The sequence below is a fragment of the Salvelinus sp. IW2-2015 genome, linkage group LG32 (assembly GCF_002910315.2).
Source record: "Salvelinus sp. IW2-2015 linkage group LG32, ASM291031v2, whole genome shotgun sequence".
Classification (NCBI taxonomy): Eukaryota; Metazoa; Chordata; class Actinopteri; order Salmoniformes; family Salmonidae; genus Salvelinus; species Salvelinus sp. IW2-2015.
Window position 1 is genome coordinate 36,876,682 of NC_036871.1, and position 15,958 is coordinate 36,892,639.

Here is a 15,958-nt window from a genome sequence, read left to right on the forward strand (position 1 = left end):
AAAAGGAAATTGAATATTCCATTCAAAAGGTTCTAATTTAAGACCATAAATATGTCAGACGTCAAGGCGCGAGAAGGTTTTTTAGGCCCCTGGGATGATCTTGATTTATTATTAGAACCGGCCCGCAGACCGCAGCAAGCCGGCAGCCCGCAGATCTTTTTACACCACCAATACTACATTTCCACAATGCAACGGTGAGCTCTCTACCAGTGCGTTCCCGAGCCACAGTTGGCTGATAAAAATAGGTATGCTTGCCGCTGACTTTCGACGCCGATTTTGCTGACTTTGAAGCACAAAAAAGCAGGTTGGAACTGCTCGGTAACCCATTTGCTGTTTGACGTGGAAAGCTCACCACCAAACCTCCAAATGGAGTTTGATTGACCTCCAATGCAATGATGCACTGAGGGCAAAATATGCGCAGTGGGTGCTGGAGTTCGCCCGTTTCCTCCCCGACACAATGCCCAGCTGCGCATCAGGCTGCTCAAACGTTGTCTATGTTTGGCAGCACATACCGTGTGAAACACTGTTTTCTTTGATGAACCTGAACAAAACATCACACAGAGTCGACTTACTGCTGAACACCTCCACTCAATTCTGAGGATTTCCTCAGCTCAGAGCCTTACCCGACAATTGATGAACTTGTGGAAAAGATGGACACACCAAGGTATCACCCTCAACCTCAAACAAGTGAACATTACTGTGCAATCACATATTTAGAGTTTTTACTCAGTTCAAGTTTAAAAGTTAAAGTTTAATATTGTTTTCACTGCATGTTACTTCTCCTGTAAACAAAGTGTTGTTTTTGATTAATAGATTTTTTGCACTTTATTTTATTGTATTCCAATCCATTATATTTTAAAAATATTTTCAGTTGAGTGGATGATAGAAAATTGCTATTATTGTTTTTTCTTTGAAGTAAATTTAGCCCACTTTTGCTAAAATAGAAAATATAGGCTACTGAATGGTGCCTTGAAATACCGGTTTTCTTTCATTTAATGTTCATGGTTATGGGGATTTTTATATAAAAGGAATTTGTCTTTTGTGTCTGTGAAAATTAAAGATTACTGACAGAGCCATAAGAAAATATTGCTTTATTTTATCTGATCATATTGGAATAATTTGTTAGGTTTTCAGTAGGTTTCAATTAGGTTCACTAGACTATATGCGTCATTTAAAAATTTTTCAAATGACATTCGAACAGTCCGGCCCTCGGCTTGTAGCTACATTTTTTTATTTGGCCTCCGTCCATTTGACTTTGACATCCCTGATATTAGACCAATAAAGCAGGCTTATTTGTAACAGTGTGGAGTGCAGATCACCCTTTACAGAGTGAGCAGGATTTAGTTTTCCACCAGTTCATCAAAAGCTGCCGTGTCAAGGACAACCAATCAAAACAGGAAGTACACAGGAAGTAGCGCATCACAGGAAGTCCAAACACGGACCTGGAACATCCACCCTTACTATGCCAACCATAGGAAGTCGTCCAATTGGAGCACAGCAACAGCGAGGGAACATTAAAACATGTACAGCTGTCAGCAACATCACTTTCCTATTACTATGCAGTTATTGCATTCTTAGAAACTTGTAGCTTATTTCGGCAATTCACAATGTCTGATTCAAGCACTGGACTACAACGTTGAGAAATAACTAGATGTATTTTAGCAGTGGTTTCAAAAGGTAACATTTTTGTTCAGTTGCTCACTATGTAAACTAACGTCAGGCTACTTATTCTCCAAGTGCAGTACGAACATTCATGTAGTCAGACCAAAGAAGCGATCCAAGCTGTTGTCACTCACATTGATTGTGGCTAATAAGTTCACACAAGATGAGACTAATGGTTGGTTAAAGTTCAGGGTAGGGACATCCAAGGATCCCACCGGCAGCCCCTGTGTTTGTGATGTAATGGAGACAAATGTTGTCACCGACTGGGTTCTCCACAATGCCAACACCACAGATGTTACAGAGACAGGAGAGGACTGTCTGTGTAGAGCAGAGAGAGAGCAGTCAGTCACCTAGTCAATGATCCAGTGCCACACAGGAGAGCAACAACCACAGATGCCTCTGGAATCAGTCATAATAGAGGAAAACATTTTGTGAGTGTGGAAGTGTACTACACGCACATGTTCAGCATTTTGTGGAAGTGTACGTGTGTAACAGTATGGCTTCCGTCCCTCTCCTCGCCCCTACCTGGGCTCGAACCAGGGACCCTCTGCACACATCAACAACTGACACCCACGAAGCATCGTTACCCATCGCGCCACAAAAGCCACGGCCCTTGCAGAGCAAGGGGAACAACTACTTCAAGGTCTCAGAGCGAGTGACGTCACCGATTGAAATGCTATCAGCYCGCATCCCMCTAACTAGCTAGCCATTTCACATCGGTTACACGTACATGCACATGTTCAGCATTTTGTGGGTCAAACTACTGTCACAGCCATAGTAACTAGGCCAAACATGTCTGTGTGTGTGTAGACTGGACTGATGAATTGGGCCACAGTTCTCTGTATTGGTGCAGGAAGGGAGCAGTAATATGTMTCACCGGGAGGAACAGGAAGAAAGAAAATCTGCCCACTCCTGCTATGCTAAGAGCATGTAATTCTCTAGGAATGAGTAATGAGGTGAGGCCTGCAGTTAACGCCATGAGCTTCTAGTGAGGGTTTTCCACCYATTTATACACTTGAGAAAAGCTTAGTTTACTATATGAGGAGCTTCTAGTCATGTTCAGCTGGCTTAGTCGATGGTAGTTAGAGTGTAGCCCAGTTAAAAACATTCATTAGAGAGCTGGAGTCAGTCACCCTCCAACCAACCCCAGAGCCACTGAGCTAGCCAGTTGGAATTCCACGTTTTAGGGATGCTCTGACTACAGTCTGCAGACCAAGGCTTTCCCCGGCCACACTGGAGGCCCCATCGAAAGCCTTTAATATAGCTTAAGCGCTGTCTCTCATCCAGAAACAACAGGAAATGTTCCTCTGATTGTTTAGAATAGATTCTGATCTTAACCGTGTAGATCACCCAGTGAAGTAACAACTGTGTCGTTGTCAATGGTCAAATCACATGGAATGATCTTTCTAATACTGTTCAGATGGTCCAACAACCTGTAGGGCATTGGGCCATTGCTGTGATCACCAGCAACCAGCTGCAATAGCTAATCAATCAAATGTCACAGACATCCATGCAGATGGGAGAGGGTAGGTAAACAACAACGCCCTCTGCCATGTTGAGAACAGAAAAGGCAGAGGTATTGGAATGAGCAACAGTTAGTCATCKCACACGTGCGCTTCCCCTCAGACACAATGTCAATTAGAGCGCCCAGATGTGACTAATAAAATGACTAATTAGCGTGTTTCATTGTCGCATTCGCGCGTGGTGAAGTCTAGATGATGTTTCATCAAGGACCTTGGAGCCGAATAACAAATTCTTAACACAGATAATAGATGCTATTTAGGCCCCTTAGAAATATCGCGGTTACCAATTATGATTGGCCCTATTATGATGATGTGCACACTGACACAATTTGTCAACATTTTGCATAAAATGTTACACATTTCCACACCAATATTGAGAAGACAACAAAAGGCGCCACCTACCTGAGCCAAAGGCTTTGGCCACAAGCCATGTGAAGCTACAGGATATTTTAGCCCTTGTGAAATCATAATGATCAAACGCCTTGATCGAGGGGACGATAAAGGTTCGTCTCAACCCCTTGGTATGTGCCGCATCACCCATCTTTACGCCTGGCTCGCTCSGCCTCTGTTACCGAGAGGCAGATGGTCAGTTAACTCGTGGAATTCTGTCGGCGGCAGATGACATCCCGTGAAAAGGAATTCGATGCAGCAAAATGTCTCTTTACGTTCAAACTTCGAATGCGTTTCCGAACCGAAGACCGACTGGAATTCCTCACACCCAGATGTGTTGTGGATCCTMCCCACGGTTACAAGCTAACCGTTTTTATTTCCATGTGTCCGATATTTTCAGTACGAGAAGACAATTCCAGCCAGGCAACTGCAGCAGACTAGTTTAGGGATTTTCAGCCATTCCCTGACATTATCTTCAGTTTGCCAAGCAAGCATAGCCTCCAGTAGACTAACGTTTCGTCTATCTACGAAACTGCTCGCCCATTTACCCGACTTCTATTTACAGGAATAGCTAAATTCATATTTTGAAGATGGTGTTAAGTAAACGGAAGCAATTGTCTTTTTTTTTCCTTTATAACTGTTTTGCTCTCCTAACCCTCAATCTCCACGACGTCTCCCCTGGCTTTTCCTGCCGCACTGGACTCAAAGGCGATCTCCCTAGTGCGCCTGCGCGGTCCTTCAGAAATTCCACAGACACTGCTGTACTGTATACAGTGGACAGAGCAGGGTTCCCCAACTGGCGGCCCACGAGCCGAATTTTGCTATATTTGGCCCCCAAAGTGTTCTGAACAACAACAAAAAAACTTTTCCATAAAAGACTGTAAAAACACCAGGAAATGAGCTCCAAGTGATTTGATTTTAAGAAATCTGTTCACAAGTATTCCCACGCGTAATAGATTCGTGATCYTATACAAATGTAAGCAAGGTTTGAAATTATTGTTTTAGGCAAACATATCTGTTTGGGCTTCTTGCGGTCAATTTGCAGATMACTAATTATTTGTAGTTATGTTCCGGCCCCCCACCCAAGAAAAAAATCACCCTGCAGCTGAATCTAGTTGATGATCCCTGGTATAGAGTATGCAATTCCCACAGCACACATTTTCTCTGCACTTAGAATTCCAGTAGGCCTAAACTCATGTGTGCATATATTTTACATATGGGTGGCCCCAGAAATCAAACCTACAGTCTCAATGTTGCAAAGTCCATGTTCTACCAACTGAGCCACACAGGACCAGAGATGAGGTGTTCCGATCCTGAATCAGTGGTTTGGGTTTAGGACAGAGAAGCTTTGGGGTGAAGACCGAGTTAAGACAATCATTATTATTATTATTATTATGAATAAAGCATCTCAGAGTAGGAGTGCTGATCTGGGATCAAGTCCATATAATCTTATTCATTATGATCTAAAAGACCAAATGGATGGTAGATCAACCCTCCTACTGAGTAGCTTTAGAGGCTGCTGTACCTGTACCAGTACCAGTCAAAAGTTTAGACACTCCTACTGAGTATGCTTTAAGAGGCTGCTGTACCTGTACCAGTACCAGTCAAATGTTTAGCCACCTACTGAGTAGCTTTAGAGGCTGCTGTACTGTACAGTACCAGTCAAAAGTTTAGACAACTCCTACTGAGTAGCTTTGTAGAGGCTGCTGTACCAGTACCATAGCAGTCAAAAGATTAGACACACCTACTGAGTAGCTTTAGAGGCTGCTGTACCTGTACCAGTACCAGTCAAAAGTTTAGCCACCCTACTGAGTAGCTTTAGAGGCTGCGTGTACCAGTACAGTCAGTCAAAAGTTTAGACACTCCTACTGAGTAGCTTTAGGCTGCTGTACCTGTACCAGTACCAGTCAAAGTTTAGACACACCTACTGAGTAGCTTTAGAGGCTGCGGTACCTGTACCAGTACCAGTCAAATGTTTAGACACACCTACTGAGTAGCTTTGAGGCTGCTGTACAAGTACCAGTACCAGTCAAACAGTTTAAGACACTCCTACTGAGTAGCTTTAGGAGGCTGCTGTACCAGTACCAGTACCAGTCAAAAGATTAGACACTCTACTGAGTAGCTTTAGAGGCTGCTGTCACAGTACCAGTACCAGTCAAAAGTTTAGACACCCTACTGAGTAGCTTTAGAGGCTGCTGTACCAGTACCATACCAGTCAAAAGTTTAGACACTCCTACTGAGTAGCTTTAGAGGCTGCTGTACCTGTACCAGTAGCAAGTCAAAGTTTAGACACCACCTACTGAGTAGCTTTAGAGGCTGCTGTACCTGTACCAGTACCAGTCAAATGTTAACACACCTACTGAGTAGCTTTAAGGGCTGCTGTACCAGTACCAGTACCAGTCCAAGTTTAGACAGCTCTACTGGTGCTTTAGAGGCTGCTGTACTGTACCAGTACCAGTCAAAATGTTTAGACACTCCTACTCATTCAAGGTTTTCTTTATTTTGACAATTGTTTCTACTATTGTAGAATATCAGTGAGAGACTCAAAACTATGAACACACATCATGGAATCATGTAGTAACCAAATAAGTGTTAACCAATCAAAATATCTTGTTTTAGATTCTTCAAAGTAGCCACCCTTTGCCTTGATGACAACTTTGCACGCTCTTGGCATTCTCTCAACCAGCTTCACCTGGGAATGGCATTTCTAACAGTCTTGAAGGAGTTCCCACATATGCTGAGCACTTGTTGGCTGCTTTCCTTCAACTCTGCGGTCCAAACTCATCCCAACAGATTTCCACCGACTAATATCCATAGCTCATGTTTCTTGGTCCAAGCAAGTCTTCTTCTTATTGGTGTCTTTAGTAGTGGTTTCTTTTGCGGCAATTCGACATGAATGCCTGATTCACGCAATCTCATCTGAAGTTGATGTTGTTACTTGACTTTGTGAAGCATTTATTTGGGCTGCAATTTCTGAGGCTGGTAACTCTAATGAACTTATCCTCTGCAGCAGAGGTAACTCTGGGTCTTCCTTTCCTGTGGCGGTCCTCATGAGAGCCAGTTTCATCATAGCACTTGATGGTTTTTACATCTGCACTTGAAGAAAACTTTTCAAAGTTCTTGAAATATTCCAGATTGACTGACCTCATGTCTTAAAGTAATGATGGACTGTCATTTCTCTTTTGCTTATTTGAGCTGTTTTGCCAGAATATGGACTTGGTCCTTTTACCAATTAGGGCTAACTCTGTATACCACCTCCTGGTCACAACAAAGTGATTGCTCAATGCATTAAGCAGGAAGAATTCCACAAATTAACTTTTAACATGGCCACTGTTAATTGAAATGCATTCCAGTAATAAATTAGAAGCTGGTTGAGAGAATGCCAAGCGTGTGCAACCTTCATCAAGGGCAAAGGGTGGCTACTTTGAAGAATCTCAATTAAAATATATTTTGATTTGTTTAACTTTTTTAGTTACTACATGATTCCATAAGTGTTATTTCACAGTTTTGATGTCTTCACTATTATTCTACAATGTGTGGTGATGACAGAGCTCAGAACAATAAGGCATGTCGGAGTCCAGCCAAGAAGGAATGGGGTCTCTGGCCATCTCCATACTGTGGCGTATCTACCCAAGTGTCTGCTTGGGTAATGAATGCACCGCCCTCTCCCTTTTAGACCAGTCCACCGCCTTTTATCCAGAGAAAACTCGAGCCACATCTCTCTCTCTCTCTCTCTCTCTCTCTCTCTCTCTCTCTGCTCTCTCTCTCTCTCTCTCTCTTCTCTCTCTCTCAGAATCCCCTTTCATTAAATTTAAAGGCTTATTTTTGCATGGGTGACATATGTTAACTTTGCAAAGCAAGTTCGAACTAGAATAATAAACAAAAGTGAAATAAACTAAACAATCTCTCTCTCTCTCTCTCTTCTCTCCTCTCTCCCGCCCCTCTCTCTCTCTCTCGGATCTCTCTCTTCTTCATTCTCAGTCTCTCTTCTCTTCGTCCTCTTCTTGCTCCGTTCTCATCTCTCTCTCTCTCTCTCTCTCATCTCTTCGAACTCATCTCTTCCCCTTGGTTTTCTCTGTTCTCCCGTCCTCTCCGTCCCTCAGTCGTGTCTCTCTCTCTTTCGCTGCTCTGTCCGTCCCTCCGCTCGTCGCTCCGGCGTGCCCTCCGTCGGGCTGCGGCTCGTCCGAGCTCTCCCCGTTGTGTAGGTCCCTGTTCTCGTCTCCTCTCCTCCGTCCCCCCGCTTCTCCTCTGTCGTCCGTCCCGGGCGGCTCCTCTCTGTCCGTTCCTCTCCCTCTCATCCGTCTCTCGCTCTCTCCTCTCCTCTCATTTCTCTGTCTCTCCTTCCGTTCCTCAGATCATCCCATCTCCTCTCGGGCTCACTCCTCTCTCTGTCGCTTTCTCGTCCTCTCTCGGCCGTTTCCTCTCTTCTTAGTCTCCCGTCTCCTCTCGTCCTCGTCGTTTGTCCTTGGATTCAGAATCCCGTTCGACGCTGTCCGCTCGGCTCTCTCGGACGTCGTCGTCTCGCGGTAACGATTGTCCGTCCGCTCTCCATCGGCGCTCCTCGTCGGGTCTCCCTCCGCCCTCTCTCCTCTGCTCTCCTCCTCCCGTCCCGCGATTCCTATGGGCTGCATAAACAGCGGAAACGTCGGAATAAAAAAAAGAAAATCGCCCATCCGGTCGCTCCAGTTTTGGGTTTTTACTCGTATAACTATACCTCATCTCTACTCATCGTGGCTCCTGCTGTCAGCACATAGGTCATCGGCTGTCTTCTCTCGCTCGTATACCTCAATTATCGCTCAATGAGTGAATCCCTAAGCCTCTCACTAGTCAGGTGGCTTCACTTTCCTAATATTCCTTCTCCGTCTTTCTTCCCTCTCTTTCATCTGCTCTCTCTTCTATTGCCTCCTCTGATCAAATGGAAGTATTTACTGTCTTTCCCATAAAGGCTCCTCTACGCCTTACACACACACACACACACACACACACACACACACACACAACACACACACACACACACACACACAGTTGTGTATTTACTTTCTTTAGGTTCTTGTTAGTTCCAACAACATACACACACACACACACACACACAGCTACACATAGGATTTTATTGGTTTTATTGCGTGTATAATTTCTGTACTACAGTGAAATATTTAAATCGTGCTTGTCCACCATAGTCTATTAGTTATAGTGGTGTGACCTGGATGACTGTGCAGTTTGCAGTGATTTTCCACAATACTCACACTGACGTGTTCAATTATCGCTACGCAGTGGTCAGTGTTGGTACAAAAAGCAAATAACTTCGATGGAACAGTTTTATTCAATGCCCAGTAGATGGCAGTCTTTAGCTACTTAATTACATCAAAACTTCCACATCAGTGATCCTACCGAACCCAGTTTGGATATCTGTTCCAGAATGCTCAACACTGACCGAAAGGCTTCAACAACGCCAAAGGGAATTATGTATTCTATTGAACATGGTGCATTTACARAGTGGCACAGCAGTTTAAGGCACTGTATCTTAGTGCTATAGGCGTTACTACTGACCCTGGTTCGATTCCAGGCTGTATCACAACCGGRTGTGATTGGGAGTKCCCGAGGGCGGCACACAATTAGCCCAGCGTCATCTGGGTTAGTGTTTTGCCGGGTTAGGCCGTCATTGTAAATAAGAATTTGTTCTTAACTGACTTGCCTAGTTAAATAAAGGTTAAATAAATATACARAAATAAATACATGTCTCTGCATGTTGTGTTGTGTTGGGTGAAGTACTTTCAGAGAGTGATGTCTGCACTGCAGATMAAATGTGGATACAATTTGATGGAATAATAGGACAGACTTTCTATGGAATCAAATGAAGAAACCTGCTAACAAGAACCAAATGAGAGAGTCCTGACGGACTGCAACCCTACAGTGGCTATATTAACTAACTCCTCATATAAGAACCCAGCAATGGGTATTTTTAAACACGGAGAGAACATCCAAGCCTGTATTTACCAGGGGTGGGCCTACTGGGTCACACAGGACAGAGCTACCACCAGCTCTCTGGCAGACGTACCAGGGGTGGGCCTACTGGGTCACACAGGACAGACGTACCAGGGGTGGGCCTACTGGGTCACACAGGACAGAGCTACCACCAGCTCTCTGCCAGACGTACCAGGGGTGGGCCTACTGGGTCACACAGGACAGAGCTACCACCAGCTCTCTGGCAGATGTACACATTCCTGTTCTTCATTTTATTTATTTAACTAGGCAAGTCAGTTAAGAACAAATTCTTACTTACAATGACGGCCTACCGGGGAACAGTGGGTTAACTGTCTTGTTCAGAGCGACAGATTTATACTTCGTCAGCACAGGGATTCAATCCAGCAACCTTTCAGTTACTGKCCCAATGCTCTAACKACTAGAATACCTGCCACTCTTGATATGGTGAGGACACTGTCCTTGTTGAAGCACGCTTCAACCACGTAATAGAGATTTGATTCCATTGGGACAGTGGTTAGTGCATGTTTTTAGCGTGTGTTAACCTCTGGGCTCTGCACTTTTTGACCGTACACCTTTTTACACCAAAGATAAATCATATAAATCTTTATATTTATAGGAGGCAGAGGAGGCTGATGGGAGGAGCTATAGGAGGATGGAATGGAATAAATGGAACGGAGTCAAACTGTAAAAAAGGCCGTCTTGCTCCTCTCCTCTCTACCTAACTTCCCCTTACAGTCCCTTCAGTTTCCCTTGTTACCTTAGTTATCCCTCACCCATCATAGCCCTGCCATTCCCAACCAATCAGAGCGCTTGGAAATACACCTGCACACTCAGGTCAGAGTGTTATCGTCGTCTGAATGGAGAAGACGCCATGTTTCMGAGGACTTTTTATTGTCGACAGTAACAGGAATGTCTGAACGTTGTGCGTGCATTGAAATAACCACAACAATAAGATTCCAAGTCATTCAGATGACCAAAATCATAGAAACATCTTCAAATGGAAACAGCTGTGTCTGTGTGTGTCTGTGTGTGTGTCTGTGTGTGTGTCTGTGTGTGTGTCTGTGTGTGTGTGTGTGGTGGTGACTATCAAGAGTACAGTGATGGGCCTCAACATCATGTTCTAACTGGACAGCACTATAGTGGGCAGAACCAGACCAATCAGTTAGAAGTATATAGCGGGTGACGGTTTTCACAGCCGACCGCTCAGACGAGTGAGGGCATACCACCCAACCGCTCAGACAGGTGAGGGCATACCACCCAACCGCTCAGCGCATACCACCCAACCGCTCAGACGGGTGAGGGCATACCACCCAACCGCTCAGACGGGTGAGGGCATACACCAACCGCTCAGACGGTGAGGGCAACCACCACCAACCGCTCAGACGGTGAGGGCATACCACCCAACCGCTCAGACGGTGAGGTCATACCACCCAACCGCTCAGACGGGTGAGGGCATACACACAACCGCTCAGACGGGTGAGGGCATACCACCAACCGCTCAGACGGGTGAGGCATACCAACAACCGCTCAGACGGGTGAGGGATACCACCCAACCGTCAGGGGTGAGGCATACCAGCAACCGCTCAGACGGGTGAGGCATACCACCAACCGCTCAGACGGGTGAGGGCATACCACCACCGCTCAGACGGGTGAGGCATACACCCACCGCTCAGACGGATGAGGGCATACGCGCCGACCATTTCACATGTCGTCTAGACGGATTTATTGGACCAATAGTTTTTTTTACATGGTCTGTAATTTCTCCGGATTTAGCGACCGAATAGTTTCTACACAAACACATGAAACATATGAAAACCATTTGTTTGACTAGGTTCCATCCATTCCATTCCAGACATTACAATTAAATATATATTTGTAAAGCCCTTTTTACATAGGCAGATGTCACAAAGTGCTTCTACAGAAACCTAGCCTAAACCCCAAACAGCTGAAGAACCTTTATTGACTGTAGATTGGCACAAAGTAAATACTGAAATGGCTGCAGAAAAGGCTGTGAAACTCTCACCAGCCTTCTCTGTAGGGAGTATAGTAGGGATGCTAGTGTGACAAGCACACCACACACACACACACACACACACACACACAACACACACACACACACACACACACACACACAACACACACACACACAACACACACACACACACACCACACACACACACACACACACACACACAACACACACACACAACACACAACACACCACACACACACACAACTTACAGTATGATTCAGCTTCAGGATCCTCCTCACAGTAATACAGCCTTACATAAAATGCCAACTGGTCAGTTTTTATTAGGGTCAGTCCGTTCCAAAGTGACACGCTCTCCTAACAGATATATTAGTCCAGCCTTACAGTCAGAAGCCTGGGGCACAATACGTAGCTCTACCACTCCTGCAGTTTCACTGTCTTTTCTGGCAGCCATTCAGCATGCACACTATAGAAAAAAGGTGCTATCTACAGTCAATAAGGGTTCTTCGGCTGTCTCCGTAGGAGAACCCTTTGAAGAACCCTTTTTGTTTCCATGTAGAACCCTTTTGGTTCCAGGTAGAAACCTTTTCAAATAAAATCCGATTTGATTAAGTCACATGCGTCGAATACAAATAGACCTTACAGTGAAATGCTTGCTTAAAAAAATACAGATAAGAATAAGAAATAAAAGTAAGCATAATAATTAAAGAGCAGCAGTAAAATAACAATATGTGAGACTTATACAGGGGGGTACCAGTACAGAGTCAATGTGCGGAGGCACCGGTTAGTTTGAGGTAATATGTACATTTAGGTAGAGTTATTAAAGTGACTATGCATAGAAGATACAACAGAAGAGTAGCAGCGGTGTAAAAAGAGGGGAGAGGAGGGGGCAATACAAATAGTCCTCGGTAGGCATTTGATTAGGTGTTCAGGAGTCTCATGGCTTGGGGGTTAAAGCTGTGAGAAGCTTTTGGACCTAGACCTGGTGCTCCAGTACCGCTTGCCATACGGTAGCAGAGAGAACAATCTATGACTAGGGTGGCTGGAGTCTTTGACAATTTTTAGGGCTTCCTCTGAACTGCCTGGTATAGAGGTCCTGGATGGCAGAAGCTTGGCCCAGTGATGTACTGGGCCGTACGCACTACCCTCTGTATTGCCTTGCGGTCAGAGGCCGAGCAGTTGCCATACCAGGCAGTGATGCAACCAGTCAGGATCCTCTCGATGGTGCAGCTGTAGAACCTTTTGGAGGATCTGAGTATACCAAATATTTTCAGTCTCCTGAGGGGGAATAGGTTTTGTTGTGCCCTCTTCATGACTGTCTTGATGTGCTTGGACCATGTTAGTTTGTTGGTGATGAAGCCTCAACCTGCTCCACTGCAGCCCCGTCGATGAGAATGAGGGCATGTTCGGTTCTCTTTTCTTGTAGTCCACAATCATCTCCTTTGTCTTGATCACATTGAGGAGAGGTTGTTGTCCTGGCATCACATGGCCAGGTCTCTGACCGGTCCTTATAGGCTGGTCAATTGCAGAGGGAGGTGTTTAGTCCTAGGTCCTTTAGTCTCTTAGCTATTGAGGGCACTATGGTTTTGAACGCTGAGCTGTAGTCAATGAATAGCATTCTCACATAGGTGTTCCTTTTGTCCAGGTGGGAAAGGGCAGTGTGGACTGCAATGAAGATAGCATCATCTGTGGATCTGTTGGGGCGGTATGCAAATTGGAGTGGGTCTAGGGTTTCTGGGATAAGGTGTTGATGTGAGCCATGACCAGCCTTTCAAAGCACTTCATGGCTACAGACGTGAGTACAACGGGTCGGTAGTCATTTAGGCAGGTTACCTAGTGTTCTTGGGCACAGGCACTATGGTGGTCTGCTTAAAACATGTTGGTATTGGCAGACTCGACAGGGAGAGGTTGAAAATGTCAGTGAAGACACTTGCCTGTTGGTCACGCGCATGCTCGCGGTACACATCCTGGTAACCCGCCTGGCCCTCGCGGCCTTTTGAATGTTGACCTGTTTTAAAGGTCTTACTCACATCGGCTGCGGAGAGTGTGATCACACAGTCTTCCGGAACAGCTGATGCTCTCATGCATGTTTCAGTGTTATTTGCTTCGAAGCGAGCATAGAAGAGTTTAGCTCATCTGGATAAAGGGTTCCATGTAGAACCCTTTCCCCAGAGGATTCTACATGGAACCCAAAGAGTTCTAGCTGGAACCAAAAAGGGTTCTCCTATGGGGAAAGTCAAAGAATCCTTTTGGAACCCTTATAGCTATAACAGGTCATCAAAGCTGGCTATAAAATCATCAAAGCTTAGGCTATAACAATCACACAAGCTTAGGCTATAACAGTCATAAAGCTTAGGATCTTCAAGCGTCATCCAAGTTAGGCTATAACAGGTTCAAGAACTTAGGTATAACAAGTCATCAAAGCTTAGGCTATAAAAGTCATCAAAAGCTTAGGCTATAACAAGTCATCAAAGAGCTATTCAACGTATCAAAGCTTAGCTAACAGTGTCACAAAGCTTAGGCTATAACAAGTCATCAAAGCTTAGGCTAGATAACAAGTATCAAACTTAGCTATACAAGTCATCAAAGCTTAGGCTATAACAAGTCATCAAAGCTTAGGCTATAACAAGTCATCAAAGCTTAGGGCTATAAAAGTCATCAAAGCTTAGGCTATAACAGGTCCTCACATCACCCCCCGCTCATCATAGCTTAGGCTATAACAGGTTATAAAATGCAACATTGCTGTACAGCAGCAAGGGATCACGTATAAAAGGCTTCGCAGAGATACGTGAAAAGGGGGCCCTTTTCTCTGGAACACACCATGGATTAGAGAGGTATAAGCGGGGGATGTTCTCTTTCTTTATCTGTCTCTCTCGCTCTCTCCATCTCCCCTACAGTCTCTGCCTCATCCCCATTCAACACCAAATAGAGAGAAAGAAAGATACAAACACAGAAAGATAGAGAGAGATACAAAGAAAGAGAGAGAAATAAATGAAGATGTCTGTAGTAAATGTATGTAGTTATGTCCTTGAGCTGTTCAATGTTATTCTGTATTATGTTTCATGTGTTGTGTGGACCACAGGAAGAGTAGCTGCTGCTTTTGCAAAAGCTGATGGGGATCCTAATAAAATACCAAATACCAAATGCCAAAGAGAGAGAGAGGGCAGTGTTGAGACCTRGTCCGATTGATATATTGCCTCTTTAGAATGCAGCGTGAGAGACAGGCCACTGAGGAACCTACTTTTTCACAGGTCATCCATTTGTCACATATGCTAAGAGAATTTAACACACTCACTCCTGACACCATCACACACCATCACACACCATCACACACCATCACACAAGCTCATGTATTCACACGCATATACACTGAGTATACAAAACATTAAGAACACCTCCTCTTTCCATGACAGACTGACCAGGTAAATCCAGGTGAAAGATATGATCCTTTATTGATGTCACTTGTTAAATCCACTTCAATCAGTGTAGATGAAGTGGAGAAGACGGGTTAAAGAASGATTTTTAAGCCTTGAGACAATTGAGACATGGATTGTGCATGTGTGCCATTCAGAGAGTGAATGACAAAATATTTAAGTGCCTTTGAACGMGGTATGGTAGTAGGTGCCAGGCGCACCGGTTTGTGTCAAGAACTGCTAAGCTGCTGGGTTTTTCATGTCACCATTTTCCCGTGTGTATCAAGAATGGTCCACCACCCAAAGGACATCCAGCCAACTTGACACGATAGCTAGTGATTTCAGAATGCTAAAATGCCTCATTCCTGTAACAACCAATTAATTGTTACTGAAACACAAAACAAATAATGTGAATGATATCTAAGCATGTATTCCAGCACATAGCTTAGAACACAGCTTTCTAAACAGAACACTGCAGTGCAATTGTCATTTAGGCTTATTACTACACATAAATGTGTTCTGCTAGTGACATTACATCTACCATTGGGTCTGCTAGTGACATTACATCTACCATTGGGTCTGATAGTGACATTACATSTACCATTGGGTCCGCTAGTGACATTACATCTTGTCACAGCCTCATCTGTTTCACCTGTCTTTGTGATTGTCTCCACCCCCCTCCAGGTGTCGCCCATCTTCCCCATTATCCCCTGTGTATTTATACCTGTGTTCTCTGTTTGTCTGTTGCCAGTTTGTTCATTCTAACCATGTCGCTACAAGTAGTGACATACATCTACCATTGGGTCTGCTAGTGACATACATCTACCATTGGGTCTGCTACAGTGACATTACATCTACCATTGGGTCTGCTACAGTAGTGACATTACATCTACCATTGGTCTGCTAAGTGACGTATGACATCTACCATTGGTCTGCTACAGTAGTGACATTACATCTACCATTGGTCTGCTACAGTAGTGACATACAATCTGACCATG

General features: G+C 44.6%; 1 protein-coding gene across 1 annotated transcript in view; it reads right to left on the reverse strand.

Moving 5' to 3' along the window:
* LOC111956914 (calmodulin-regulated spectrin-associated protein 2) overlaps positions 1-4,265 on the reverse strand; it is a 121,490-nt gene extending 117,225 nt beyond the window's left edge. The window contains 1 exon segment of the mRNA XM_070436527.1: positions 3,588-4,265. Coding sequence (XP_070292628.1) covers positions 3,588-3,726 — 139 coding nt within the window. The 5' untranslated portion in view covers positions 3,727-4,265.
* Positions 4,266-15,958: the final 11,693 nt, after the last annotated feature.